General features: G+C 42.7%; 1 protein-coding gene across 3 annotated transcripts in view; it reads left to right on the plus strand.

The window, feature by feature from the left end:
* Window positions 1-26919, plus strand: part of ADCY8 (adenylate cyclase 8) — a 203551-nt gene that overhangs the window by 102730 nt on the left and 73902 nt on the right. For 2 of the 3 annotated variants that reach the window (XM_041768492.1, XM_041768493.1), the window contains exons 6-8: window positions 1309-1467; window positions 7335-7605; window positions 25352-25549. In XM_041768492.1, the coding sequence (XP_041624426.1) occupies window positions 1309-1467; window positions 7335-7605; window positions 25352-25549 (628 nt within the window). The remainder of the gene's footprint in view (window positions 1-1308; window positions 1468-7334; window positions 7606-25351; window positions 25550-26919) is intronic. The other variant, XM_041768495.1, reaches the window with a different exon arrangement.

The following is a 26919-nucleotide window of genomic DNA, read 5'->3' on the forward strand; positions in this document are numbered from 1 at the left end:
CTATTTGCTTCATCAGTGGACAAAGGGTACTCTATAGTTTTAACTTAAAAGTTAAAGTCAAAACATTGATCCAGAAACTAGAATCTTTACCAGGGACAAGAATTGTGTCTTCATCCACAGATCTTCCTCTGTGGCTGCCTTCCTCATATCTGATTTATTTCAATATTTCTATATTTTCAACCCACTGAAATTTTACTTTCTTATTTAAATCACTTTGTATTATCTTACAACTTGTTAGAAACAGCAAATACAAGATTTGGTTTTGTACATGGAATCATTCTTTTGGTTATTCTTTCAAATAAAAAGAAGCTTTATTGCTTTTTATTTGAAAGAATAAAAGAAAGCATAAAGACCAGTGTTGGGGGCGGGTCATGCTTTTAAGCCCAACTATTTGCAAGGCACGAATCTCTAGGTGTGGTTTCAAGGGTTGACCATATTTTACCATTTGAATTTCTTTCTACGCACATGACATCATTTAACTCAAACTAAAATTGTTTGAACTGCTCTGAAAGCTAAGAAGGGATGTGGGTGCCTGTAGAAACCTTCTGAGAATAGAATTCCTTTTCTCAAGAAGCTTCCACAATGCTTACAGTCTGGGATGGACCCTGTGAGGTCAGTAAGGGCAACCCATATATCAAATTTGGGTAAAGATGTTCAAAGAGCAAAAATGGAAGTTCTAATATTATCTTCCTGCATGCCTATGGATGAACCCACTCAACCCTGGGATGGGAGCACTTTGTTCCAGAGACCACTGCTTTTGAGGTAGGAGGTCAGGAAAGAGTCTTCAAGGAGGGAGTGATGGAATGATGAGGTCACATTTGTATTTCTGATAGCCTAGAGAGCGTGGGCTGGAAAAAGATCAGGCTGGGGCAGGGCCCCCCGACTAGAGAATGCTGCACTAGAGGATTGGTGAGAGGAATGGAGAGAAAGAAACAGAGTGAAAATGAATATACTTGGCATGGAAATGGAGTATGTCACAGAGGACAGAATCTATAGTTGATCTCAGGTTTATGTGCTAGTGGACAGAGAAAGATGATGATGCCATTCTCTGAGATAGATTGCACAGGATGAGCAGGTTTGGGGAGAAGGGTGATAAGGACAATTAAAATTTCAGGTACAAGACTAGAAGAGCTTGTGGGAGCAAGAAATTCCTTCCAGTTACCAAAAAATCTAAGAAGGCTTCAGAACAGGTGGCATATAAATGGGCAGGAGTGGAACTTACAGAATTGGGGAGGATGGGGCTGCTGCCAAGGCCAAGAGTGCCCACTCTGGTTTTATGCATGTGTTTCCATTCACCTATGTCAACAGGTATGTGAGGTCAAGGACAAAGCATGATGTTGACATGCGGATCGGAATCCACTCGGGCTCGGTGCTGTGTGGAGTGTTGGGCCTGAGGAAGTGGCAGTTTGATGTCTGGTCTTGGGATGTGGACATTGCGAACAAACTTGAATCTGGAGGAATCCCCGGGTAAGTCGAGACAAAGCCCTCTTCTTTTTTTTTTTTATTTTTTTTATTTTTTGCAAAGCCCTCTTCTTGTTTAACTTCTGTCACTTGCTCACTTTGTGACGATTGGTTTCCTGTGTGCAGAATTCAGAGGTAGCCATCTAAGAAGCACTTGTTTGGAGAGGAGTCAGAACATTAAAATGTCATACAAATATTGGCTCCAAAAACCTAGTGAAATTCATCACAGGCAATGAGGATGGTGGGACCACATGCAGGTGTTCAGGATCCAGCCCTGCAAAACATTGGTGTTTAGATTTGATTTCCCATTGGAATCAACAGAAGAATCTTTTAAAAACACTGGTGTCCAGACCCTATGCCAGTGCCTGTAAAGCAGAATATATGCAGAGTCTGTAACTTGTCAAAGAAGTTCTCGTGGGTAAGACCTCCTGACTTTCTATATGACCTTACCCTACCTTGAAAATTCACCTTTTCAAATTTGGCTGGCAAGACCAGTGGATATTGGTACCACTGGAATCCCCAATGGTATTTGTGACTTGGGAGGTTCACTGAGCCCTGAAAGGTAGTAGTAATATTCTGCTTACACAGATGGGGCCTAGTAAGATTTTAGGTATATGTGAACCAGTAAGTTGTACTAAGTTCTTGCATGTACTCTAAGAGATTACTGATGATAGATAGATAGATAGATAGATAGATAGATAGATAGATAGATGATAGACCAACCAAGAGGCAGACTCATATTCCTTTCCCCAACTCTACCTTTGGAGTCACAGAGTTCTCTGGTGTCTGCCATCATTCCTTGCTAATTATATTTAATATCGGGTAACATGGTATCATGGGAAATAAACAGTAGCAGGTGGTATCACAGAAACTAGGATTTCGACTCAGGCCCATACTAAGCTCTGTTACTTTAGCAAATCGTAAGAAGCATGCATAGCACCTGGTATGTGATTTTAGCACAGATGTGGCTTCCGTTGCTATGTCTGCATGATCTTGAGCCAATACTTAACTTCTCTGAGCTCACTTTCTTCACCAGAGACCGTAATACCGATATGGTACCTTGGGATTTTATGTCCTTTTTCCTTGGGGGTTTGTTCTCTCATCTGCCAAATGTACACAGCCCACCTCACAGGTTCTGTCTGAGGCTATATAGGGCAGTGGGTGTGAAGCACTTTGTAAACTGTGGGATGATGTCCTCGTGCCAGTTGCCATCCTTTTAAGGGAGCTCTCACTGTCTTTAATGGTCACCACTACCTGCCATGTGGGCTTAGAACTAAGATATGCCTAATGTGTCACCACTGGGTTTTTTAAATTCTTAAATTCTTTGGGATTTTCCTACAAATAAGTACCAGCTGAATTCAAACAAACCAGACAGCTAACCCATCTATGTTTATGTCTTTAATGTGTCGCTGCAAGAAGAGTTGCCATACTCTCAGCAAATTCCCTTTGCCAACCACAGAGCACAGCTTCGGGAGGGGTGTGACATTCTGCTTTGACTTCTGGAGGCCAGTTTAGCTCATATTCTCAATCATACCAAGAAACACAAGAGTGACTGAGTTTAAATCTTAGGATGTGTTGGAACTGTGGATTTACTACTTCTCAGTTATAGAAGCTGAGGCAAGTTTCTGAATCTCCACCGGGTTCTTTCACTGTAAAGTTGGGCTGAGGAGGCTATCCACCTCAAATAAGCTGGTTTCCACTAAGAGAGTACTTACAGAGTACTTAGTCTTCTGTACAGTATCCAGGTCTGCTGAGGCACAGGATGTGCCGGTGTGCAGAAATATAGTAAAACCAAGACAGGTCTCCAAGTCCTCCGTGGTTTGAAATAGTTTGATCTTATTTGCTCTTCAAATACCTATTTTCTTTTCCTGTCAATCAAGATATATAGGAATAAACTCAGCTTACCTTTCCTTTCAGTGAGAATTAGCCCCCAGTTCAGACACGTATTGAGTACCTGCCATGCAGTCACCAGTCTGCTAACTACCATCAATATGTTACATCCTTTGATCTTATGACACTTCACATAGTAAATTCGGACATACCTTGGAGATCTCATGGGTTCAATTCCAGATCCCCACAATAAAGGAAACATGGCAATAAATCAAGTCAAGTGAACATTTTGTTTTTATAGTGCATATAATTTACACTATGCATATAGTTTACACTATACTGTAGTCTCCTGAGGTGCAGTACCATCATGTCTTAAAAAACATTGTACATATCTTAGTTTAAAATATTTTGTTGCTAAAAAATGCTAACCATTATCTGAACTTTAAGCAAATCATAATCATTGATCAGAGGTCAGCATAAGACATCCAACAATAATGAAAAAGATTAAAATCTTGTGAGTATTACCAAAACATGATACAGAGACCTGAAGTGAAGAGACACTGTTGGAGAAATACGCCAGTGAACTTGCTCGACGCAGGGTTGCCCCAACCTTCAATTTGTAAGAGATGGAATATCTACAAAGTGCAATAAAGTGAAGTGTGCTGAAACCAAATGTGCCAGTCTTAGCTTTCTTGTTTTTATAAGAAGACGGAGGCTCAAAGAAACTAAAGATGTCACATAAAAACAGCTATTAAGTGCCTCACTATGCATTGCTGTTAAATCACTAGACTGATTTATCCAACTTGCTCATGGCTGTCTTCTTATTGTGACTCTCTAAGACCTCACTATGTCCCCAGAGGTTAGCATGATGCATAGAACAGAAGAAGAGAGAGGGAGGTGTACAACTTGTTGGCTTAGTGAGTGGTTGGTACCCTGATCCTGAGGTCATGCAGAATTGGATCAAAACCCTTTCTCTGGTATGGACACCAGCCACATGGCCCCAAGCCAGCAGGGATTCTCAAATTTAGGCATGCATCTGAATCACCTGAGGGCTTGTTAAGCCATACAGCACTGGGCCCCACCCTCAGAGTTTCTGATCCATATGTCTGGAGAAGATCTAAGAATAGGCCTTCCTAACAAGGTCCCAGGTGGTATTGATGCTGCTGGCCTTGGTCCCACACTTTGAGAACCATTGTTCCTGAGCTTTTTGTTCAATGAGATAATGCATGTAAAATCCCTTGTCCTGTGCTCAGGAAATTTCACTGTGGTCATGGTTGTAATGATAACCATATGATACATCTATGAGGTCTTGAAAAGTCTCTGAAAATGGAAGTCCCTGTCTCAGTCCTGCACTGCCATCTGCCACTGATACGACTTCAGGCCAGTTACTTACTCATGGTCTGGGCCAATTTCACCATCTGCAAAAAGAGGGGAAGAAATGCCTGTGCCTGAAAGTTGTTGGGAAGAATGGAAATTATACAAGATGATCCACTGAGCCAAGCATATAGTAATACCTTCCGCCACAAAATGACATTTATGCAAAATAAGTGTTACCCAATTGTTACATCTTATTTACTCTCATGACTCTTATTATTATATCCTGGCATTTGAAATTACCAGAAGATGTTGACCCGACATTCAATATATGAGAATATTGTCTGAGAACAGATTCATTTCTTTGGGGGGAAAATGTAATTACCACACTGTCATCTGCAAAAGCTTCACTCTCAAGCTCAAGGCACTAGCAAGGATGAAAATGAACATCTGAAGCCCAGTTCCTATCAAAACATTTAAGTGTGTATTGATTAGAACTTCAGCAGAAAAATCAGCAATAAATAAAAGTGAGGATGTCTTCCACTGTGGAAAACATAATATTGATTTAGTATATGCAAATATTAGTCTCCTGGAGCACTGATAGCAGAATAATAAAATGTAGAATCCAGATAAAATATCAAATGAGGTTAGTATTTAACTTAATTATTTTAAGAGAAAATCAACCACCAGTCTTAACAAAACCCTCCCAGGAGTTTCATTTTGCCTGGGAGAAAAAGACAGCTTGGTAGCACCTGCCTCTGAACTTGATCCTAGAAAGAAGACTTGGAGCATCCATTTCATAGAAGGTCAATGACTTTTCTATTTGACTGAGTTCCCTCGTAGTAATAAAATTCATCATGAGAATAATTTGCACTTAGAAGACATTTCTCCAGAAAGTTCAAAACATGCGTCCCATGCTTTTATTTTTAATATCTTGCCATGTAAGATGTAAGATTTCAAATCAATGACTATGTATTATGACACTTACTTGGAAAACATGGTGAATGTATCTGAAGTGATCAGAAATGCATTTTTTTTTTCAGTTTTGTTTCCTTATATTTCCTCTGCAGTATGTCATTCTCTGGAAGCAAGGAGCATAACAGGATGAGTAAAAAGGGAGAATGGGGAAGTAGAGCTAGTACTCAAAGTATGATGCATTTGGAAATACTCTTTTTAAAAAATGTTATTGTTTCCTTGGATATACATTCTCTAAGATCGCAAAAGCCAAGCAAAATACTGATCATCTACCTTATTCATCCATCTATTCATTCAGAGAAGCAGTAAAGTCAGCCTAAGGGAAATGACTTTTGAGCTGAATTGGGGAATAGGAAATTGTCATGTAGAAAACATGGGATGAGCATTCTAGGCAGGGAGAATGGCTTGTTCTGAATTTGGTAAGCATGACATTGCATCTTGAATTTAAAGAAATGCCAATTACTTGATTAGTTGGAGAAAGCATAAGGTATAGGAGGGGAGCAGTGTCAGAAAATGAGCCCTGCAGTGATACAGCCCAGAGAATTGGGGCTTATAAGCCTTCTTTAGAGCTTAGTTGTATCCTGTAAGCCTTGAGAAAGTATGGAATAAACAACAGTACTATGATCACAGACGCATTTTTGAGAATACTCTTAATAATTTAAGCATGTGCTTTTATAGTATGTACAGTGACCCCAAGAGATGGGTACTTTTATTTTCCCATATTTATGGTAAAAACACAGACTTGTAGAAAATTTAAGTAGCTTGCTCAAGATCTCCCAGCTAGCGAGTGGTAAAGCTAGGGTTTTAATCCAGGCAATCTGGCCAAATAGCCCATGCTCATAATCACCATACTAATCTACCCAGACCACCACAAAGCACAAATAAGTAGTCTGAGTTAGACAGTTAGAAGGACAGAAAAACTCTTCCCCGAAGGATTTACCATGTGAAGTTCCCACAAGTCAAGTCTGATCCTTAAGGATCATTAAGTCTTGATGTCATCTGTTGTTTTGCTGTAACAAAATAACAACTTGGATCATGAGATGTGAGACGGTGATGATGCAGTAATGAGTCACTTACCTTGTGAGTGAGCCTAGCCAGCCATCTGCCTACCTGTGTTCACAGCTTTGCTCCCTGCTCCTTGCCATATACACCTTATAGAGGAAATTGCATCTTAAAGAGTTTTTCTATAAGACCCTCTATGCAGCCCCATGAACTTATAAGACCTGCCTTTGTTCCTAAGATTATAGACAAGTTGAAGATTCTAGGCACAAATACATGAAAATTAAAATGGTAAGTCCCAGGACACTAAGAGAACTGCTGTTGTTGAATGGTGATTTGAGCAGTGATTGCTCTTGGGTTCAGAAACATGTATGTAGGTTGTTTTCTCAATACAGTCAACAACACCAAAAAATCACTGATTCTTGAAGGTTGCTGGGATCAGGCTGATGACAGTCATAAGAAAAGTCAAAAGAAGTGCTTAGGGCTGAGCCAAAAGAACTCAGTAGGGCTGTATTTTATTGGAGGCTGCAGTGCCCCTTGAGGTAAAGTCAGCAATACGCTGTTCATTGATTTGTGCTTGTACTCCTGTTTTCTTTTATTCTTTCTGCTTTTTCAGGGGAGTGCATATTGTCCTTGAGAGCATGTCTTAGTACCTATGGGTAGCCCTGATGTTGGTTTTGCACAGGACAACCAACAGCGATGGCCTTTGAAGGCCACCCCAGGAGTGTATAATGACCTATGCTTTGTGCACACAGGAGGATTCACATTTCCAAAGCCACGCTGGACTGCCTCAACGGTGACTATAATGTGGAAGAGGGTCATGGGAAAGAAAGAAACGAATTCTTGAGGAAGCATAATATAGAGACCTATTTGATTAAGCAGCCTGAGGAGAGTCTGCTGTCGTTGCCCGAAGACATTGTCAAGGAGTCGGTGAGCTCCTCAGACAGGAGAAACAGTGGGGCAACGTTCACAGAAGGATCCTGGAGCCCCGAACTGCCCTTTGATAACATAGTGGGGAAACAGAATGTAAGTCCTGGCTTCCTTCTTCTGGTTAGCCATGAATGCATGCTCAAGTGCAACCCCAGCCCAAACACATTCAGAGAAAACCAATTCATCTTTAACCTTTCTGGGCTGAGTACCATAATTGCAAATGATTAAACATCTCTCCTCAGGACAGATTTAAGCTATGTATGCAATTTCAGGAAATGCCAGAAATATCAGAGGGTTCCCAGTGTTCTCTCTCTCTCTCTCTCTCTCTCTTTGACCTAGCTGAAAATAAATGTCATGTGAAGGTGGATTATAATTCCCACCCCATCCTCAACTCCCTGCAAAATTACTCATACTGGGAAAACTGATGTGATTAACCTAACAACAAAAGTCCATGGATCAAGTCCATGAGAATGCCATTCCTTAGGTAGCTAGGATGCCAGGAGTTCTGAGTTGCCCTCTGAAATTTAAAATCAAAAGGGTACCATTGATCCAGGAATATAAAAGCAGTATCAAGTGATGCCAAGGGTAAGCATGAGAACTTCAAGAGTAACCGGCAATTTCAAAGCCACCCACGTAGTTCTATTCCTATTTAGTGTGGATTTGCATCTTAAATAAGGGATAGGGCTACAGAGAGTCCATACATAGGGGTAAATCACCAATAATTATTGTAAAATTATTTTGTACAAATTATTGTAAAAACTATTTTTTTCCAACTACCAGAATCACACTAAATCCAATGAGTTGCTCAGACTCCGAGCTGTACTGGAGAAATAAGGTTGATGAGGGAGAGAATCAGAGGGATTCAGAGATGCTCCTGTCCCCAGTGTGCTTGTCCAGAGCCTGGGCAAAATCACCTGCTCTCTTTGGAGTTTACTTTTAATCATTTAGGCCACGTACAGATAGTCAAATTCATGTAAGTTCATGGTGTAGCTCCATCATACTTTTTAAAAGAAACAAACAAAAGCCAACATATAAGACTTGGAAACAATTTCTGACAGGATCCTGAGGCAAGTAAAAGCTGAAAGCACTGTGAAAATTGTCAACAGCTTTATGAGGATGTAAATGAGTTCATTGTTCTAATCCATGGACCTAAACTTTTCTTGTTAACTGGTAGATAAGAAAAATTTATCAGGCATTTAAAATGGAGAAGGTTAAAATGTTCAAAGTCTTCCCTCTTCCTTCTGCCTTTGAAAAATGGATGGGGCACCTGAGTCCAGGTTAACCTGTTTCTTTCCAGTTCTGTGTGAAGAAGCTACAGAACATGGATCAGATTCCACTGGGGAAGGATGTAGGTCCAGTGAATCCCGCATGCCTTGTCAGAGTCTACCTTTAGGTCTTCACTTTTCTTTTGTGAGTGTTTAATTCCACCCTTCCAAATTATATGTCCACACAAGTCATCACTGATTTCAGCACCTACTGCTTTCCATCCTTGGATTGGTATGCATGGTACGGTTTGCTGTTATACACAATAATGGTCTTGTACACTTGCTGCAGTGGGTGGATGGCCATCCGACTATCCTCCCTGCTCCCTCTGCCTGTTGTTAGCTGGAGCCTGAATGCCGATTATTAAGAGGAAGGAGATAACGTGCCTCAACCTGGATACCTCAGTAACTCTGCATAAAATTCTCTCTTGGTTTTATTGTTTTTGTTTTTGAACATTCCAATGGAAAAACTTCCTATATAAGCCAACTGTAGAAATTGGGATAATTCCTAATTGCTCTAATCTCTGAGGTAACTAACCTTGCCACTAATAGTTGAGAACCAAGAAGAGAGAGATGGAGATGCTCGGTTTTATGTCATGATTCATCCATCTGGTAAAATTATAGAGGAATAGTTGAAATACTCTCTTTGCTGATTTCCTGCAGATATTTGCTGGTGTTATGAAATAGCTGCGATGACATGTCATTATCAGTCAATGATTATTAATCTTGGTCTTTAACCATACCATGTACTTCTTGTGATGCCTGAGTTTTGCCTGGATATAACCCATCTGTGCCATGTTCAGCATGAATAATCTCAATTCATTTTGATGCCTTCAGACCTAAAAGCCAGTGAATGTGTATTGATATTCATAAATAACCAAGTGGAAATGACTGAATTGATTGAAATGCTCACAAGCTCTCAGAGTTTGTACTTAAGCTTAGCTCTAGAAGTCAGTGAGCTGTGTTTGGAACTCTGAAACATGACATGCACCTGGTAGAGATCAGGAATGGTCTGGCTGAGCTTGCACTCTGCCAAATACCCAGTCAGTTCCACAGAAAGTCCAGACCATCTGAGTGTTTGCATAGCACAGATAAAACATACTAATGCTTCACTGGGGCTTTTCCAGCTAAATTGGCCAGATGTTTTGGCTTCTATTAATTCATAATGTGTGCTCAGAAATATTGTTAATGACATCAGTATGCTGAGCCATAATCTGTACTATGTAGACAGCAGATGTTCAGATAGTTACATTCTCATGTATTCATTCATTCAATAGATTAATTGAGCCTCTATTATATGCCAGCTACTGCTAGTAATAAAAGAGAAGGGGAGGCAGAGGAAAGAAATACTTTAGAGGTAAAGTCAGCCAGTAGCTTACATGCATTGTGAAGACAGGAGTTACATAGTTCACTTACCTACTGTTTAGCCGGCAGTTAGAACACTACCTGGTAAATAGAAGGGCTTGATTACAGTTTGTTGAATGAATGAATGAAATGATAGTGACAGGTGGCAAGGGAGAGGAACCAGTTGAGTTTGATGTCCAGGTTTCTTTCCTGAGTGACAGGGTCAATGGCCCAAATGCCCTCTGAAATAAGCACTCCTGGAATAGAAGGACACTGGAGAGAAACACAGGAATTCAGTCCAGGACACGTTGAGCTTGAGGTGCCTGGGATGGATCAGGGACAGATTTTCAGAAGGCTATTGGACCCACACTTCTGAAGCTCTGGCATGAAAGAGCACTGCAAGAGAGGTGAATCTGGCAGTCATCAGGATTTGCATGGTCACTGAAAGCACAGAATATGAAAGCACTAGGGAATATGGCATAGGGCGGATACTGGGAGGCACCAGGCAGGAGGTGAAAGAGTGAAAGGATCCCATGACAGACAGGAAGCAGTCAAAATGATCGAGAGAGAATAAGGGAAAGCGATGACATGGAAGCCTGGAGAACAGAGCATTCTGAGAAGGAAGGGGGTGATCAACAATGTCAACTATAACTAAGAGGCCCAGTAAGGTGAAGACTAAAATCTACCAGTTGGAATTAGATTGAAATACATCACTGGCAGGAGGCAGATTTGTTGAGGTGATGAAGTTGGAAGCCAGTTTGTCACAGCTGATAACACAGAGCTCTGGATCTCCGAGAAGAACCAGAATGCAACCCCTCCCCCCTTCCTGATGACCATTTCAGGAGTCTATCAGTAGTTTGAAAGAGTAAGAGGAGTCACTAAGAATTCTCTCTGACTCCTTGTGTGAATCTTCTAGTCCCTGTCTATACCTGAAGATATTATCTTGGTTCTGATGTCATATCCCTTTCCTCCCCTGTATCTGCACCCATGTGGGTTAAAATTACTGGTTCAACCCTCTGAGCTCTGGTATCCAGGTTGTACTTGGACGCGCTGAACACTTATGCTTTGCATCCCTAACTCTTGACATGGGTGGGTGTTCTGCTCATTGATTTGGTGTCTTGGCTCCTGAACCCAGGCTTGGTTACCAGTGAGGCTCCCTGTGTTCTGAGCCTCTGGGTGGAAGGAAAGTAAGAAAACTAGAAGGCAGGAAGTTTAAATCACAAGTGGACTATTGAAAGTAAATATTGTAATAGCACAAGTAGGTCATTGAAGTAGACCAAAGATGAAAATTTTGACATTTAGGGGAGGATGTCCAGAAACTTCAAGGTGAGATTATTGGATGAGTCATCAACAGGGTCATTGAATCTCTCAGAATAAAGACAAAACTTGGGATGTTAAGTTAAGACTTAAGAAAATGGTCCTTATGTAAAAAATCACATTTCCCTGCTGGTTGCATGCTGTATCTAAAAATCTGTTTGTGGGCTTGAGCTTTTCTTCAATTAGATATTTAACAGGCACTCAGTATTCTAGATCCTGAGGATCTAGTAGTGAGGAGACAAACTTGGTCCCTATCTTCTAGGAGTTTGCCTTTTAAGGGAATGGAGACTGCAGACAACCAAGTAAAACATGTAAGTGCTACAAAAGAAGTAGAGATAGATGAATAGCAGGTGGATAGAATACTGTAGAAGGATTATAGAGTCCTCTGAAGATTCTGTTTGAGTGTTGAAAGGACCATGGATGCAAATAACCAGGAAAAGAGCCTTGCAGACAGAGGACCTGCTAGTGCAAAGGCCCTGGAGTAGGAAAAAGTTTGGTGTGTTAGAAAAGGAGCAAAAAGGCCCTGTGGCTAGAACATCATAAGCAGAGAAGAAAGGGATATGAAATGAAGTTCAAGGAGATGGGAACTCAGTCATGCAAGCTTGCCAGTTTTAGATTTTATTCTAAGGAAAATGATAGAAAGGTTTTAAGAAGGACAGTGACACGATCACATTTTGATTTTTAAGAGATCACTTTGGCTACCTTGTGGGAAATGGATTCTAGGGGTAACAATGGACTTATCATCAGATGGACTGCATTGTAGACATAATAATTCAAGAGGTTGCCAAAGAGTGAAGCTTTCCTGTCGCTGTAAAAAGTATGGTGTGAGGTCATTAGTCATTTTTATTTGATTTTTTATGACAAATGATAGGCCAGGGGAGGCGCAGCTACTCTTTCAGAAGCCAGCCCCCTGTCAGAGCCAAGGGTCTGTCCTCAGATACTGTGCAATCCTCAGCACTGTCCCGTCCATCCCTTTCACATTCACCGTGGCATCCCAATGCAGACATTTTGCTGTTGTTACTCCTCCAGGCTTTTTAGAAGAATCATCTGGAGAAAAGTATACATTTGCTACTTCATTGTCTATAGTAGTCATTTCTACACCGCAGACTGACTTGGGTCATCATTATTACCATGAAAATAATGTGGGCCCTGTGAAGACTGAAAACGTAGGTAAAATTTCTGTATTCCACACAACAAAACAAAATGCGAACGCACTTCATTGCTGGGGGTAGAGCTAACTATCCACGGCATCACTAAGGCTAACAGGGGTCAAGAGTCTGGGGTCGGGCACCATGTTGGGAGTGTTGTTCCTCTCTTTTCCATTTAATTTGCGTACACCAACCTTACAGGGTAAGTGTGACGTGCCTGACTTACAAATGAGGAAATTGTGATTCATAGACGTTCATTAATTCCCTGAAGGACGTGTATCCGGTAAATAGCAGGGCTGCAATTAAACCCAGTTATGTCTGACTCCAAAAGCCACATACTGTTGTCCATCAAGCCACACTGCTTCCCCTTTAGATGCTGTATTTCTACCTTCTACTTTGTTTCCAGGTCAATCAGTCTCAAAAGGGTATGTGTGTATCTGTGTGTGTGTGTGCACCCTCTAAAGATGGGTCACCATTGATATTTAGGAATTTTCTGTGAAAGCTCCAGGAAATGACCTGATATTCCTTGAGCTTGTCCTGGCATACTAGGTGGCATATCACCCCATGAATGTCCTGATGTGGTACCTGTTGGCATGGCAAAGGCTAAGCTGGGCAGTCTGTCCTGTGTACCTAGTAATAAAACAACACCCCACCATTTGATGTAGTCCCCACTCACATTGGAGAATTTTGAGCCCAGGAGACTAGATGTGGAGGGAGTGGGCTCATATTGGGTTAGTATGTCATCCTCAATCCCAGATGCGACTATTCTTAGACCCTGCTCTCTGTGTCCAGAGGGAGAAAAGAAAAGAATTCTCATGTGGTTGCCCTGCTGATCAAAACCCTCAAGTTGACCTGAGGCTGAGGGTCCCAGGCTCCTTGTATTAAACTAGTTAGTCCTGTCAGTTGTGAGTCTCGTGATCTAGGGGCAGATCTCTGCAGGACCCAAAATTTGCCCAATTGGGAGTGGGTAGGGAAAACTCCAGAGAACTAAGTTAGAGCCCTGATCTCTCCACTTACTACCTTCAGGCCTTTGACAGCCACTTCTCTCCTCTGAGACCCAGTGTTCTCATCTGCACTAGGGTGGGTCTGCCTGGAGGATCCCTTCACTTCCTTAAAGTACTGACGTTGGGCCATTCCATTTCTCAGCCCCAGGTGCAGGCCAGGGGGTCTGTGGCTGTACTGGTGAGTACAGTTTACTGTACCTACGCTTCAGAATCCCACCCTCCCAAGCCCAGGAAACACATAATTCACCAGGAAGCAATGGGGACATCCACTGGTTACAGCTATCCTAGTGGAGGATGGCAGTTTAGCATAATTATTATCCACTGAACTGTCTTAAGGCATCAATATCAAATTCAGCAACAAGCTAAAGCAAATAAATAAAAAGGTGTTTGGGGTCAAATCTTACCTAACTAGAGAAGAAACCTACCCTGTCTCTCAGGATTCTGGATAGTTGAATTTTGACTATATGAGGTAAACACCCAAACATCATTACAAACATTGTCACGCTTTGCCTTCTTTCAGTGTCCTGCTTTCAACATGATCATTATGTTCTGTTCAGTCATATTGATCACAGGGGTTTGGTTTCTTAACTTGGGTTTCTGCCCCTAAAGGGCAGGAGGCAAAGTGGCAGGTGCCTTTTTTGTGCAAACCAATGTCCACAAGCTTATTTTACCTCTGTCATCCACCTGATGATAGCAAGTAAGTCACTCCCTACCAAGATGTTCATTTGTTTACTCATTCATTCATTCATTCATTCATTCATTCATGCATTATCCAGCTGCTCATTGACTGAAGGCCACTTGTCCAGTGCTGTGCTAGGGGCTGGGGAGAGAAATGAGAAAAGAGATCCAAGCTGGCAGAGACCTCATTGTCCCTGAGAATCACCACCAGGTCAAAAGCTCAGTGTGAGCTTGCTATCATTATAACAGGACAGCATCGGCAAAGGGCAGAAAATTGAAGTAGGGTAATTGGGGAAGACCCTCCCAAGGAAGTGGCTATGACACTGAGATCCACACACAAGTAGGAGAAAGGTCAAGGGTGAAAGAGTAAGAACCCAGGAGGAGAGGATGGCAAGACCACTGTCTTGGCGTGGGTTTCTGCTACTCAAGAAGAAGCACCTGCTTCTTCCACACTCCCCTCACCCACTGAGAACTCCAATCTAAAATTCCTACTCCTAAAGACACCTGCAACATTGAGTATTGCTTTTAAAGAGAAAGAAGGTGTGTTCTCAGACCTTGCTGCTTTTGTGATAAGCTGCCGAATGTCTAATTGTCCAGATCCAATCTTGTAGGCAGGAAATCACAAGTGAATTTTTCTCCATCAGTAACTTATTTTTAACCATTTTAACATCAGATTAAGCCTTGATGTTCACTGGATGGGACATCTGCAGGCTTTGGGGGGGTAGAGAACATGGAGGACTTTGTACATTTCCCTGCAGTGCATCTGCCCTCTTCCCGTAACATGACTTTTTCTGACAACAAATCTCCCCAGGCTCTCCTTAGCCCTGACTCAGAAGATAGCCTCTGAGTTCAGCTGGGGAGAGTCATTAGAGGGGTCTGGTTTTTCACTCTCTTCAGACAGGCAAGTGGATTTGAAGCCTTCGGGGAGCATTGAGTGGATTAAGTAGGCAATTTGATCTATTAACTTTGACTAATCATCCTTCTTTTCTGTGAAGTTCCAGGGCTAGATTAAGGTGGGAGAGAGAAAGGTAGAAGTGAGCTTGTGGCTCATGTGGCATTGCCAGCCTGCAAATGTGCCATAGTTGGCAAGGGTACAGCACACAGCCTGTGCTTCTCCGATGGCCAATAACTGGCTAAAACCTTTCTAAACAAACTGGCTGGACTCAACTTTCGCCAGGGAATGACTCGTTGTTTGGGGAGTCACAAAACTGTGGCCTGAGGAACTAGAACCAATGAATGCAGATTTAATCTTTAATTTTAAAGATTTATTTATTCAAAGAGAGAACGAGTGAGCACAATTAGGGAGAGGGATGGAGGAAGAGGGAGAGAAATCTTCAAGCCCCAAAGTGGAGCTTGATCCCAGGACCCTGAGATCATGACCTGAGCCAAAACCAGGAGTCAGCCACTTAACCGACTAAGCCACCCAGGTGCCCCTAATATATGATATTTTACATATGTGAAGATAGGCAGCAAGAGAAAGAACAAAAATCTGAATTTTTCCCCCGACTCCTTTATTTCCTTGAACTGTTCTAAGTTGTATTAACCTTGGTGCTAATTTAGCCAATGACTAGGTTAAGACTCTTCATGTAAAATTTCTTCATTGAGCTACATCAGATTTCTTTTGTCTTCTCCCCACTGAAGATACTTTTTCTTGTTCTGACCCAGTGCAAGTCATATGTGTGAAGGTTTTTCTTCCCACACAAAATGGCACTTTATATGAATGAGTTTGCATTCCTACTTTTTAAAGCATTTGGGTACATGTGACATAGCTCACCATTGCTGCTGCTCTGTACGGGGAAACCAGGGTTACCACTCTCAGGTGGTTCCACCCCCACCCAGAGCAGACACTTGACATTTCTTGTGGCCTCAGCCACCTCATCTTGGCTATTCATGCACATACTTATTTTTACTTCACTTAAGGTCAAAAAGGTATCGCCCTGGTGCTTCCTGGGGCATTGATGCAACTTTTTGAAAGGTTTTCTCACATCTCAAGGTCCCAAACTACTGTCATGAATTCCACATTAGGAACCTCTAGGTTCCATTGCCATTTTTCCTATTCTATGACATTTTTAGTTCCCAAAAGGATCTCCCACCATGACAAGTAAGGGCTTCTCATACATCATCTGTGGTAGCACCCACTCGGGACTCCGTATCTCAGTATGATAAACTCAAAAACAAATACTGGTGATAACAACAGCCCAGAAAAGCTAACTTAGTGAGATAATCCAGTAGAAAAGTCTATGGTAGAGAAGTTAAGAATAAGACACAAAGTCCTAAAGACGTAACATGACCTGAGTAACTTCTTTTCCTTGCTCTGTCCTGCCATACCTGCTGAGAAGTAAGAAAGGCTGGGTTCTTGAAGATCAGTCATTTGTAGCTCCAAAGGAAGCAAATTACATCAATAGCAAACAAAAAAAAATTGATGTTTTTAGCAAAAAACGTCAATAACTATATTTAAGGAAAAAAACTAGATTTAAGTAACAAATTGTAGAATAGGAGCCTGAAAAACACCTCAGATGGACAGACTTTTTAAAACACCAAACATGAGTCATTTATCAGCAACTCACACAATACTTATTTCCTACTCTTAAGAAAAAATTACTTCAAGACTTTGCAAAAGAGAAATGTTTAGGTAATGCTCATATTTCAGTTCTCTCCAAATTTCTAAGAACGCACACATGCACATGCACACACACACACTCTACCCACAAGCATGGGCTGCCCTCCCCCTTTCATGTTTTCCCTTGTGGCATTGACAGTTCTGAAAAATCTACATCTTGGAGGTTCACAAAACAACAACAACAACAAAAACCCAGTAACTTAGGTCCTGATATGTTTGTTGATTCCTTTCCTGAGCTGAAAGTACCTATTTTGGTAACCTCAAAGGTCATTTGGTCAGTGGGTAGTGGTTACCTCTCCAGCCACAGCCTCTATGACATTTTGGTCCAGTTATTACAGCGCTACAGATATTTTGATCCACACCTGCCCTGTGACCCTATAAACAAACACATTAGTGTCAGAGTCTCCCCAACTCGAGTCATGTCCTGAGCAAGAACCCTGTCTCTTTCCTGGACTTACCCCATCCCATCCCTCTCACTCATTCAAACCTGACCCTGAGATGAGGGCTGGGGTTTGCGTATGTATTCTACACATTACACTGGGTGTGATATTTTAAAAGCTAAAACTTTGATTGGCAACTTGCCTCAAGTCACATGGCTTCAAAGTGGCCATACCTGAATGGTTGTGCCAAGTTCTGTTTCAGCCAATCCTACAGAGGTTCAGCAGCTCTTTTTAATTAAAAATGGCCCAAGTGTGTAAGTGACTCAAGCACAATCATATTCCCATACTGAGATGAGCATCTTTCTGAGAAACTCAAAGGATAGTATCAGAGTAAGAAATCCTGAATTAGCTTAATAGAGGATCGGCTGAACAGAGCCAGACAAACTTCTCAGGCAGCACAGAATCAGTGTCAGACACCACTTGTCCTGGATTAACCTGGCTCTGAGGTCTTGGACCAGAGCTTGGAGACAAAATCTGGAATACTGGTGATTCCCTCTGTGGGCTCCGAGTCCTCTTATCCTGAGGGCCCTGCCCCTGTCACCTGGATTTGTGGTTGGCCTGGAAGTTCAGACACAGCTGACTATTTGCCCACGCTTCATCGAAAGAGAACCAAAACCAGTGAGTCCAAGACCATGAACCTCCAGTAGGATGAACTGAAGCAAGAGCAAAGCATTAAATGTCAGGCAAAGCACACTGGGGAAGAGAGCTCAGCATGTCTGAGACCTCAACCCCCAAATGAAGAAACAGTCTTAATGATCCAGCTTATCAATATTACTTGAAAGGTCAGGAGTGAGGCTGTGGGCTTCAGATAAGTAGAAAACTCTAGAAAATGCTTCTTGAGGGATCTACCAGATGTAGGGGTCCCTCCTACATCATTGCTTTATTCTCTTAATCCTAAATTTCAGGACACAAAGTGACAAAGGCCAATTAAAGCATTTCATACAACTTTGTTCCTTATCAAATGTAACATCCAGACAATATTTGCATACTTTCAGTTCTGCCTAAACCCAAAAAGCAATGATTATCCAGGTAGTCTGGGCCCCAGACTCATGTCTGAGTGCTCACGATGGAGGTTTGGGAACCAGGTTATGCACGGTTGCTAGAAGCACAGGCTGGTTGGAAACTTCTGGACTGATATTTCAGCAAACAGAGTTCTGCCCTTGGTTATTTCATTTCTAGAAGCAGAAGCTATGAGCTTATGAAAATTATTGAAACCTCCTCCCATAGTGATACCACATAGACCTCTCCTGCAATCAGATATCATTGGCCATTATTTGGCTTTGTTTGGAAAACAGATTATTGTGACAGAAATACAAAACATAAAAGAGAAGTAACTGGTATCCCTAACTAAAGCACTGCCAGGCATGTGATCTGAACGTGATTCTTCATTTTCTCTTAGGAGATGGGTAAAGTTGCAACAATCTTGACTAACACACCTTGTATATGGAGGATGGCTCAGTTCCCTAGCATTTCCATTCCTATAAGAAAGAAGAGCTATGCAGTAGATTCCAGGAAGCCCCATAAAGATGTTTCCCCAAGGGTTCCCCAACTCAGTACTTACCCAGATGCCACTGAAAACCTTCTTCCCAGGAAAGTGTTATGTACCATATCTAAGGAAATTTCTGCTCCCCTATCCCTAGATTGGAGAAGGAAAAAATTGTGTCTCTTTCAAACCCAACAACAAACATTACCCCTGAGGCCCTGAATGCAAATCATCGTAGATTAGATCACCTCAAAACTTCCTTAAGAAGGGAGCTTTAAAAAGGAACCAAAAAAAAAAAAAACTCCTTTTATTTTAAAGATTTTTAAATTTATTTATGAAAGATGCAGAGACATAGGCAGAGGGAGAAGCAGGCTCCATGCAGGGAGCCTGATGTGGGACCTAATCCCGGGACTCCAGGATCATGCCCTGGGCCAAAGGCAGAAGTTCAACCGCTGAACCACCCAGGCGTCCTTTTTTTTTTTAATAAACAAAGAAAAAACTAGCTCTAATATATGCAGCTGGGTGCTATCATTCAGGCGTAGTGTCTGTTCCTGGCCATTTCTTCTCACGTTTGCCTGATTGTAGGACCTGGGAAGTGGGGTAGGAAGTGAAAGGCAAAACCTCAGTCTTTTCCACAACCCAAATCAAGCAGGTGGCAAGTTTGATGTAGAGCTGCAGAGGCCTCCAGGGTGAGCACAGGGAAATGCTCCATGGAGGCCATGGAGGGGTGAGCAGCAGTTGGCTGAGGAAGCCTTGGCTGTAGCTGCTTCCTAGTGCAGGCTTCAGCCTGAGCCTGGAAGCAAGCAGAATCTTGGTAAAAGGTGAAGCATCTCAGCACAGTGAAAGCCCCAAGCCTGCCGGACTTAACATTTTCTCTGGGTCTTTCCCACATCAGTGACAAGCTGGCCCATACCGTGGGAGCCCGATCACAACCATCAACATCCACAACTCAAGGCTGCCATGTCCGTCTCCCAGGGGCATTTTCATTGATGACTTCAGCCTCCACTTCAGGCTGTCCTGTGGCCAACACTCAAACTGATGTTAATCCAGGCTTTGATTTTGTCATCTGTGACCTCTGGTGCCTCAGTGGCCAGCACGGGGAGGTAGTAAGGGAGGGGGGTGGCATTCTCTGGATTCTAGAATCCTGGATAAAACCTCATGTTGACAAGCATCATAAGGCTGTCAACAAGGCTCTTGCTCTTGGCTGGAATTGTATTCAACTGCGTGGTAATGCCTTTTATCTCCTGCTGACCAAAGACTAGGCATTTGATTGGATAGTAGAAAAAGAAAGTACTTTTTATTTAATAAACACAGTTTGTTAAATAGAATCTTTCCCCATCAATGTCCACTGGGGAGAGAATAGGGAAAAAATAACATGATTTTTGATAGCAAGAGTTTGGAAACAATACCCTTACTAGTGTTCTATGTAGTTTCTCAGCCTGACAGCCATTCATTCATTTATGCATGCATGCATTCACTACACACATCCTTATTAAGAACCTACCAAATATGCCAGATGTTCAAGGCTGAGTTATGGATAAAACACAGTACCTGACCCTCAAGGAGACCAGAACCTAGAGGAACAAACAAACACACAGCAACTACACTACATCATGGTAACCGCTGTGCTGAGGATAAATGCAGGCCCAAGCAGGCTTCCTGGAGAAGATGATGTATAACTGGTTTTGTAAGAAGTGGTAGGGCATGCAGCTGAGATAATCTGGGTTCGAATGCATAAAATATAATGGGCTGAGTCATTGTTTAGTGCGTCATATGGCAGGTGTCTAGGCTCTGGCACAAGGTCAGGTATCATTTGCATTGGGTCTGATTCTATACACTAGAAGGTGGGCACATAACAGGAAGTTAATAGGATCTTCCTGAGGGATCAGAGACAGGTCCGCAGGTAGAAAGTGTGAACAAAAGCAGCAAAGAATTTCAAACCAAAACCAATGCTTCCCACCTGGTATTTCATGGAACATGTAGAGGTGATTCAAGAAAAACAAAAAAACAAATCTTGTGGTTCTAAGTTTGGCAAATGCAGAGTTTTAAAATCTCATTTCTGCAGAACTTAACAGTACCTTAATTTCGATAATGTGTGCTGTAAGTCTCCAATAGGAGGACGTAAGAGTTGTTCATGCAACATACGTGCTGAGTGGCTGCTAAGTGCCGGGTACTGACTGGCATAGGCACTCTGGGTCAAAGAAATTAACAAAAGAGAATTCCTTCTCTCAGGGGGACTGGCAAGGAGAGATGGCAATAAACAGTCATGGATCCATATTTCTTCAACTGCTTGGTCCTCAGAACCATTTTGTAAAGAAACATCCCTTCATTCTGTGTTCTTTGGAGCAAGTTTTTTGGAAAAGATTCAGCTAGGAGAATTAATGATGACCTCCCCAACACTACAGCTGTGTCAGCTGATTACAGTGTCTCTAGGGATGTGTTAGAGGGTATTTGGGGATTAGAATATGTGACCCCTAAGAGCTAAAGTGTTTCAGACTCAACAACACTGGATGTTTCTGGACGGTACGGCTTTAGCCTGAAATCTTATTGGGAGGAATTTATTTTCTGACACAACCTGATTAAGGGATACCAAAGTTCATGGCCATCCATGAAGTGACAGGGTGGTAGGAATAATAGATTTTCACTATGTATAAAGTATAAGACAATTGCCAAAGAAAAGTCATGGGCCAAAACCAGATGATGAGTTTAAGAGGATTTATGGCTTGCTCCAGTCCATTCAAATGCAGTTTACACAAGCATACCTGGAGCCTGTGATGGTGATTGTCACCCAAACCCCAAGATTCTCAGGCAGACCTTATGTTCAGAAACTTGGGAGAAGGGGCCCTGGTTCTCATCTGGGCTTTGATCTGTCCTAAGTGCCTATGAGTAAGGAGGTAATTGGAATGTGTCAGGAGGGTGCAGATCTTGCTTAGGATAAATCCCAGGGCTGCAGTGCCTTTTTGTGAAGATACTCAGATAGCCAGCTATCTGAGAGGCCAGCTCAGCAGCAACCTTTGTAATTTCCTAACCTTGCTGCTCCAGTCTGACCTCCCAAATACCTGGAAACAGCAGCTGAGGTGAATAAATGAGGATACACATTTAGGATTGTATGGAAGCATAATATGTATTTCAGTTATACATTGAAACATATATTCAGATATATGTATTCAATTGTGTGTGTATGTGTGTATATGTGTGTGTGTGTGTGTGTGTGTGTATATATATACATATATATATATATGATTCTATTACTCTCCAGGCATTTCCCATTTCCTTCCATTTCATCCATTTGTTTCTTTATTCCTAGCCAACTGCTTAAGTTGTTTACATAAAAGAAAAATCTTGACATTTTAGAGGTCAATTGCAATCAGAATCCTATTTGAAAGCTTATGCTATTTTTTAACATGATCTTAATCTTGCTCCCACTGCAGCTATCCATCGTAAAAAAGAGAAAAAGGCCTGTTCTATTAAAAATAACTGGTTCCATAATGACTCTAACTCTTCACATGAGACCCATTACACATTTCCCCAATACGACTTATCAATGAATCCCCGGGAGGGTTATCAGCACATGGATTATTGGTGTCAGCAGCCGTATCCCACTTGATCAAAGCTTAGTGGTCATCACTAATAGAGGAGGAGAGGTATCCCAGATCATCTCGAATCATAGTCACCCCCAAAGCCATCCATGCTTTGCAATGATGCATGGGGGTGGGGAAAGCAGATGGTTTCCCTCCTTAATTCCAATTCACTTGACACCTCGAGTTGATGCTAGTTTTCCCTTGAACATATACATCCTGAAGCTGTGAGGTGGGTACCAGAGAGATTGCTGGTCAAACAACAGGTATGATGGTCATACGTCGTTGACAAAGCAAATGATCAGGAACGGGTCCCCTGAACACTTGACTACTGCAATAAAATCCTAGGGATATAATTGCAAAGAATAAAAATAATTGCCTGGATAAGAAAAGAATTCTCCAGGGCAGTATCATTGACATGCTGATACCAGGGCTCCTTCCCAGCTCTTTTCACTGTAACCTGGTAATAATGATGAAAAAAAGAGAGGTGCTTCCAGGCTTCTCTTTTATTTGAAGGAGCCACACAGCTGATAGAACTGTACGCATGTGTGGGGAGGGTAGGAAAGCTCTGACAGGTGACTTTAGCTGGTTTCTGCCTTCTGAAGCAGCCAATTGTACAGGCAACCAGAAAGCAATATGTATTGCTGGTTTTCTGAAGAGCTGCTTATAGATCGGAGTCGATCCCTCACGACATCTTCACCGGTGCTGATCAACATAAGAAAAATGAGGGCAAAGCAGAGAGTTATCCATTAGTTTATATACATTCAATGTAAAGGACTATCCTTTGTATCGGGAGTATAGCATTCTTGTTGGAAAAAAAAATGCCCTTTATTTTATAAAGTGGTGGTCATACCAGACAGCTGTTATGGCACTGGTGGCTGCTATTGTAATTTATAAATCGGCTCCAAAAATATTTTTGCAACTCCCCTTCTCTGTGAAAACCAGAGGCACAACAGCTGGTGAAGGCATGAGGGATTGATAGAGTAGGTAGGATCAATTTCGTTCACAGAAGGAAAACTGCAAGAAAAATTAAAATGTCAGGGAGAGAAAGAAATACCTAATAATGAATGTGATGAGCTGATACTTAGCCAATTCCAGGTCCAGCTGTTTGGCCCCAGCTCCAAGCACTTGCTGGGGGAGCATTTGGCACCTCTAAGCCAGAGGGTGAAAGTGCACGCCCAGACAACAGCAGCATGAGGGCTTTCCCTCCTCTCTCCAAGACAGAGAACTCAATCTTATCATTTTCCAAACTGTGTGCAAAGAATTTCTGCCGAAGAAACCAGTGGGAGCTGCACAGTGTGGCCTTTCTGAGATGCTGTTGTAACAGCATTTAGTTCCAGGGGCTCAAGCCCTCTGGCCCTGCATGGTTCGTGCTGTTCAATTTTCTGGAACATTGGTCCCTGCTTCCTTCTCCCTGCTCCAGCCCTCCTCACCTCTCATCCTGCCTTACCTCCCCCTAACATCTATCTTTTTCTCTGCAGTAGCCTCCTTGGTATTCAGAGCTGAAATTAACTGCTTCAGCGTCCTATGAGCATGTACTTTACTTTCTAATGTTGGCACATGCAACTCCATCCTTTATCCTGGGCTGGAGAAAGGGTTTCAGTAAATTCTACTGGTGATAAAAACCCTCCTTTGGAGTTCTTTAGAGACCTCGAATTTGAGTTACACTGACCATCTCCATTAAAGTTAAAATGAAGAGTCTAACAGCACCATAGGAAGACTCCTTATGGAATTGGCTAGAAGATCTCCATGAGCTCAAAGCCCCTGCCTCTGGCTCTGGAGTCAGAGGATCTGACCAGGCTGTAGATGAGCCGCAGGCTCTTGAGCATGTGTCTCTGAGGCTCATGGATACACAAAGGGTTCGGGCAAGAGGGCATCCCAGGTACTCCGTTGGCTCCCACAGGCTGCCCAGGCTGGGAGGCTGGCAGAGAAAAGCAGATGCAGTGAGCGTGTACAGAGGCAAGGCATTTTCACTTCCTGACTCTACAAACGCACCACATCCTGGGAAATCTCCTGGAGGAGGAGATGGGCACCCCGTCCCCATATCCCTTCAGCTCCAGCTCCCACTGGTTTGTCCAAGCAGTTGTCTTAAATTGGAGCTATAAGCAAGCACTGCATTCGGCTCGATGCAGCCAGTTGGCGTTGTCACCTGCCGCAGAAAGAGCAGGAGACAAGGAGCTTCCATGCCACACCTGGCGCATTGTAAAAGCCAGTGCTGTTGCTGCATCCATGTGACCAGCCAGGGTGGCCGTGCCTTTCCCCACCTCATGCTGTTTACCCCTGGGAAATGGTGAGAGGCACAGCTGCTTGCATTTTTTTGCCTAATGGAAATTAAGCACATATATCTATGTGAAGATACAGATATATCATGATCTATGGGGCGGGGGGGTGGAAAACCAAATTTGTGAAGTGCAAAAATCTAACCATCTTCCAATTTAAGGAGGAGATCCTGGCACGTTTGGCTCTCTGACCATGAGGAATGCCCAAAACAAACAAAAAAATGCAAGCCCTGGGTCTCCCAGTCTCTCCACCACGGTTAAAGGAAAGACCACACCAAAGCGTGGACTCTGCTCGGTGGGAGAAAATCATTTCTGTGGGCTTTTTTTCAGCTCTTTTACTTTCTGTTATTTCTGTTGACTCTCTCTCTCATCCCCGGCATGTGCCTGGTTAGAGAAAGGGTCTTGATTAACATCTCCAAGCCAACAACCCTTGAAATACCCAAACCAAAGGAATTCAGTGCACCTACCTAGAGGACAGGCAAGTGTCCCCCTTGATGTGATATTTTGCCACGGTGTGTTTCTCTGAAGCAAACGTTAACTGATGGACTTCTGTAGGTTTCACTGAATACGACTGCATGCTCCGAGTGCTATTACTGTTTGCAATGCAACCTTATCTAAACACATTGCATTTCTTTTTAACCCGAAGGGGACTCGCAGGTTTACTGTGTTTGCATGTGCTTTCCCCCTAGACTCTGGCTGCCCTAACAAGAAATTCAATAAATCTACTTCCAAACCATCTTGCACAAGCTTTGCATGTCCAGTCTGGGCCTGAGGAAATTAACAAGAGAATAGAACATACCATCGACTTGCGGAGTGGCGATAAATTGAGAAGAGAGCATATCAAGCCATTCTCACTGATGTTTAAAGACTCCAGCCTGGAGCACAAGGTAGAGCTGGGTCTCTATAGTGGCTCTTTTTCTGAAGTTACTTGTCGTAAATGTTCACGGGACCAGAGAGAGAAAGAGAGCGAGCGAAAGAGTGAGCCCCGGGGCTGCAGTGATGATTTGTGTGTTTGTCGTCTGTTTGTTTGGTTTGGTCTGGTGCTGTCTTTTCTTTTTCTCTTTGCAAATCATGAGTAGACTGAAGGCCATGAATGGAGATGCTGGTTAGATGAAGAGGGCCTCAGCTTTGCTCCTTAAGGAGAAGATAACTAAAAGAATAGAGAGGTTCCCTCGATTTGGGGATTTTTTTTAACCCTGCATGATAGTAGCACCCACTTGCTTTTGCTTTTAAGAGAACTCGTGTTGGTCGTAACCCTCTCACATGATGTGTGAGGAAACCCAATAACTTGACACAAGCATTAGTGATAAAAAAAAAAAACTGCCTTTCTTAGATGACAGACACGTCTTCTCCCATTTTCCCAGTTGTCTGCTGGCTCAGAGACCCCCTGGTGTAGGCCTAGTGAACAGGAGCCAGGTGGTGGGGTTCAGCACTGGGTTGGAATCCCACCTTCGCCAGTTCCTTGCCATGGGGACCTTCAGTGAAGCAGCCTCCTGAGCACGAGTTCTCAATGCACAGTGAGGATAACGGACGAGCCTCCCAATTAGGCTGTTGCAGAGGCTCCAGGCAATGCCCTGATTAGGGTAAGTGTCCAAAAAGGGCAGCCATCACCATACTGATAACGATGTCTTCCCTTGCCTCTGTCCTGCCCTCGCTTCCAACTAACTGTAAAGGTTGTAGGATAAGGACGCAAGTGCTGTCCCTCGTATCTGGGCTGCTCTCCCCTGCACTGATGGGAGCTAACAGACCTTCCCTGATAAGCACAGGAGGTGCTTGGCCTCTGCAGGAGCCTCAGGCAAAAGCAGCAGGGAACTTGCCAGCAAATTTCAGGAGTTTGATCCAATACTCTGAGAAGCTCCAGTGAGCAATTTTCTGTTGTTGTTGTTACTTTGCTCAGCTGCCTGGGACATTCCGCTTTCCTCGATTTGGAGAATTCACACTTCTGTGCACATGCACTGTTCTCGATGAGTTTCTGTGATTAACTAACTGAAGGTTGCAAACTCCAAAATTAACATCTTCACCTCTGGCCCACAATTTGAAATGGATTGTGCTTGTGTACCAACAAAGCAAAAGGAGACAAAAGATTGTGTCTCACTGAACAACCCTCCTCCCCAAATAGCAAGTAGGCTTTTCTTACTTGTAATATATTGAAGGGCTTAAGGTCCAAATCAAAGACATTCTCTTCCATGGTCACCACATCGAAGGAGTTAGAAAAAAAAAAAGGGTGGTCTGGTAAAGAATCTACTCAGTTAGCCTG

This window comes from Vulpes lagopus, chromosome 9 (genome assembly GCF_018345385.1).
Source record: "Vulpes lagopus strain Blue_001 chromosome 9, ASM1834538v1, whole genome shotgun sequence".
Classification (NCBI taxonomy): domain Eukaryota; kingdom Metazoa; phylum Chordata; class Mammalia; order Carnivora; family Canidae; genus Vulpes; species Vulpes lagopus.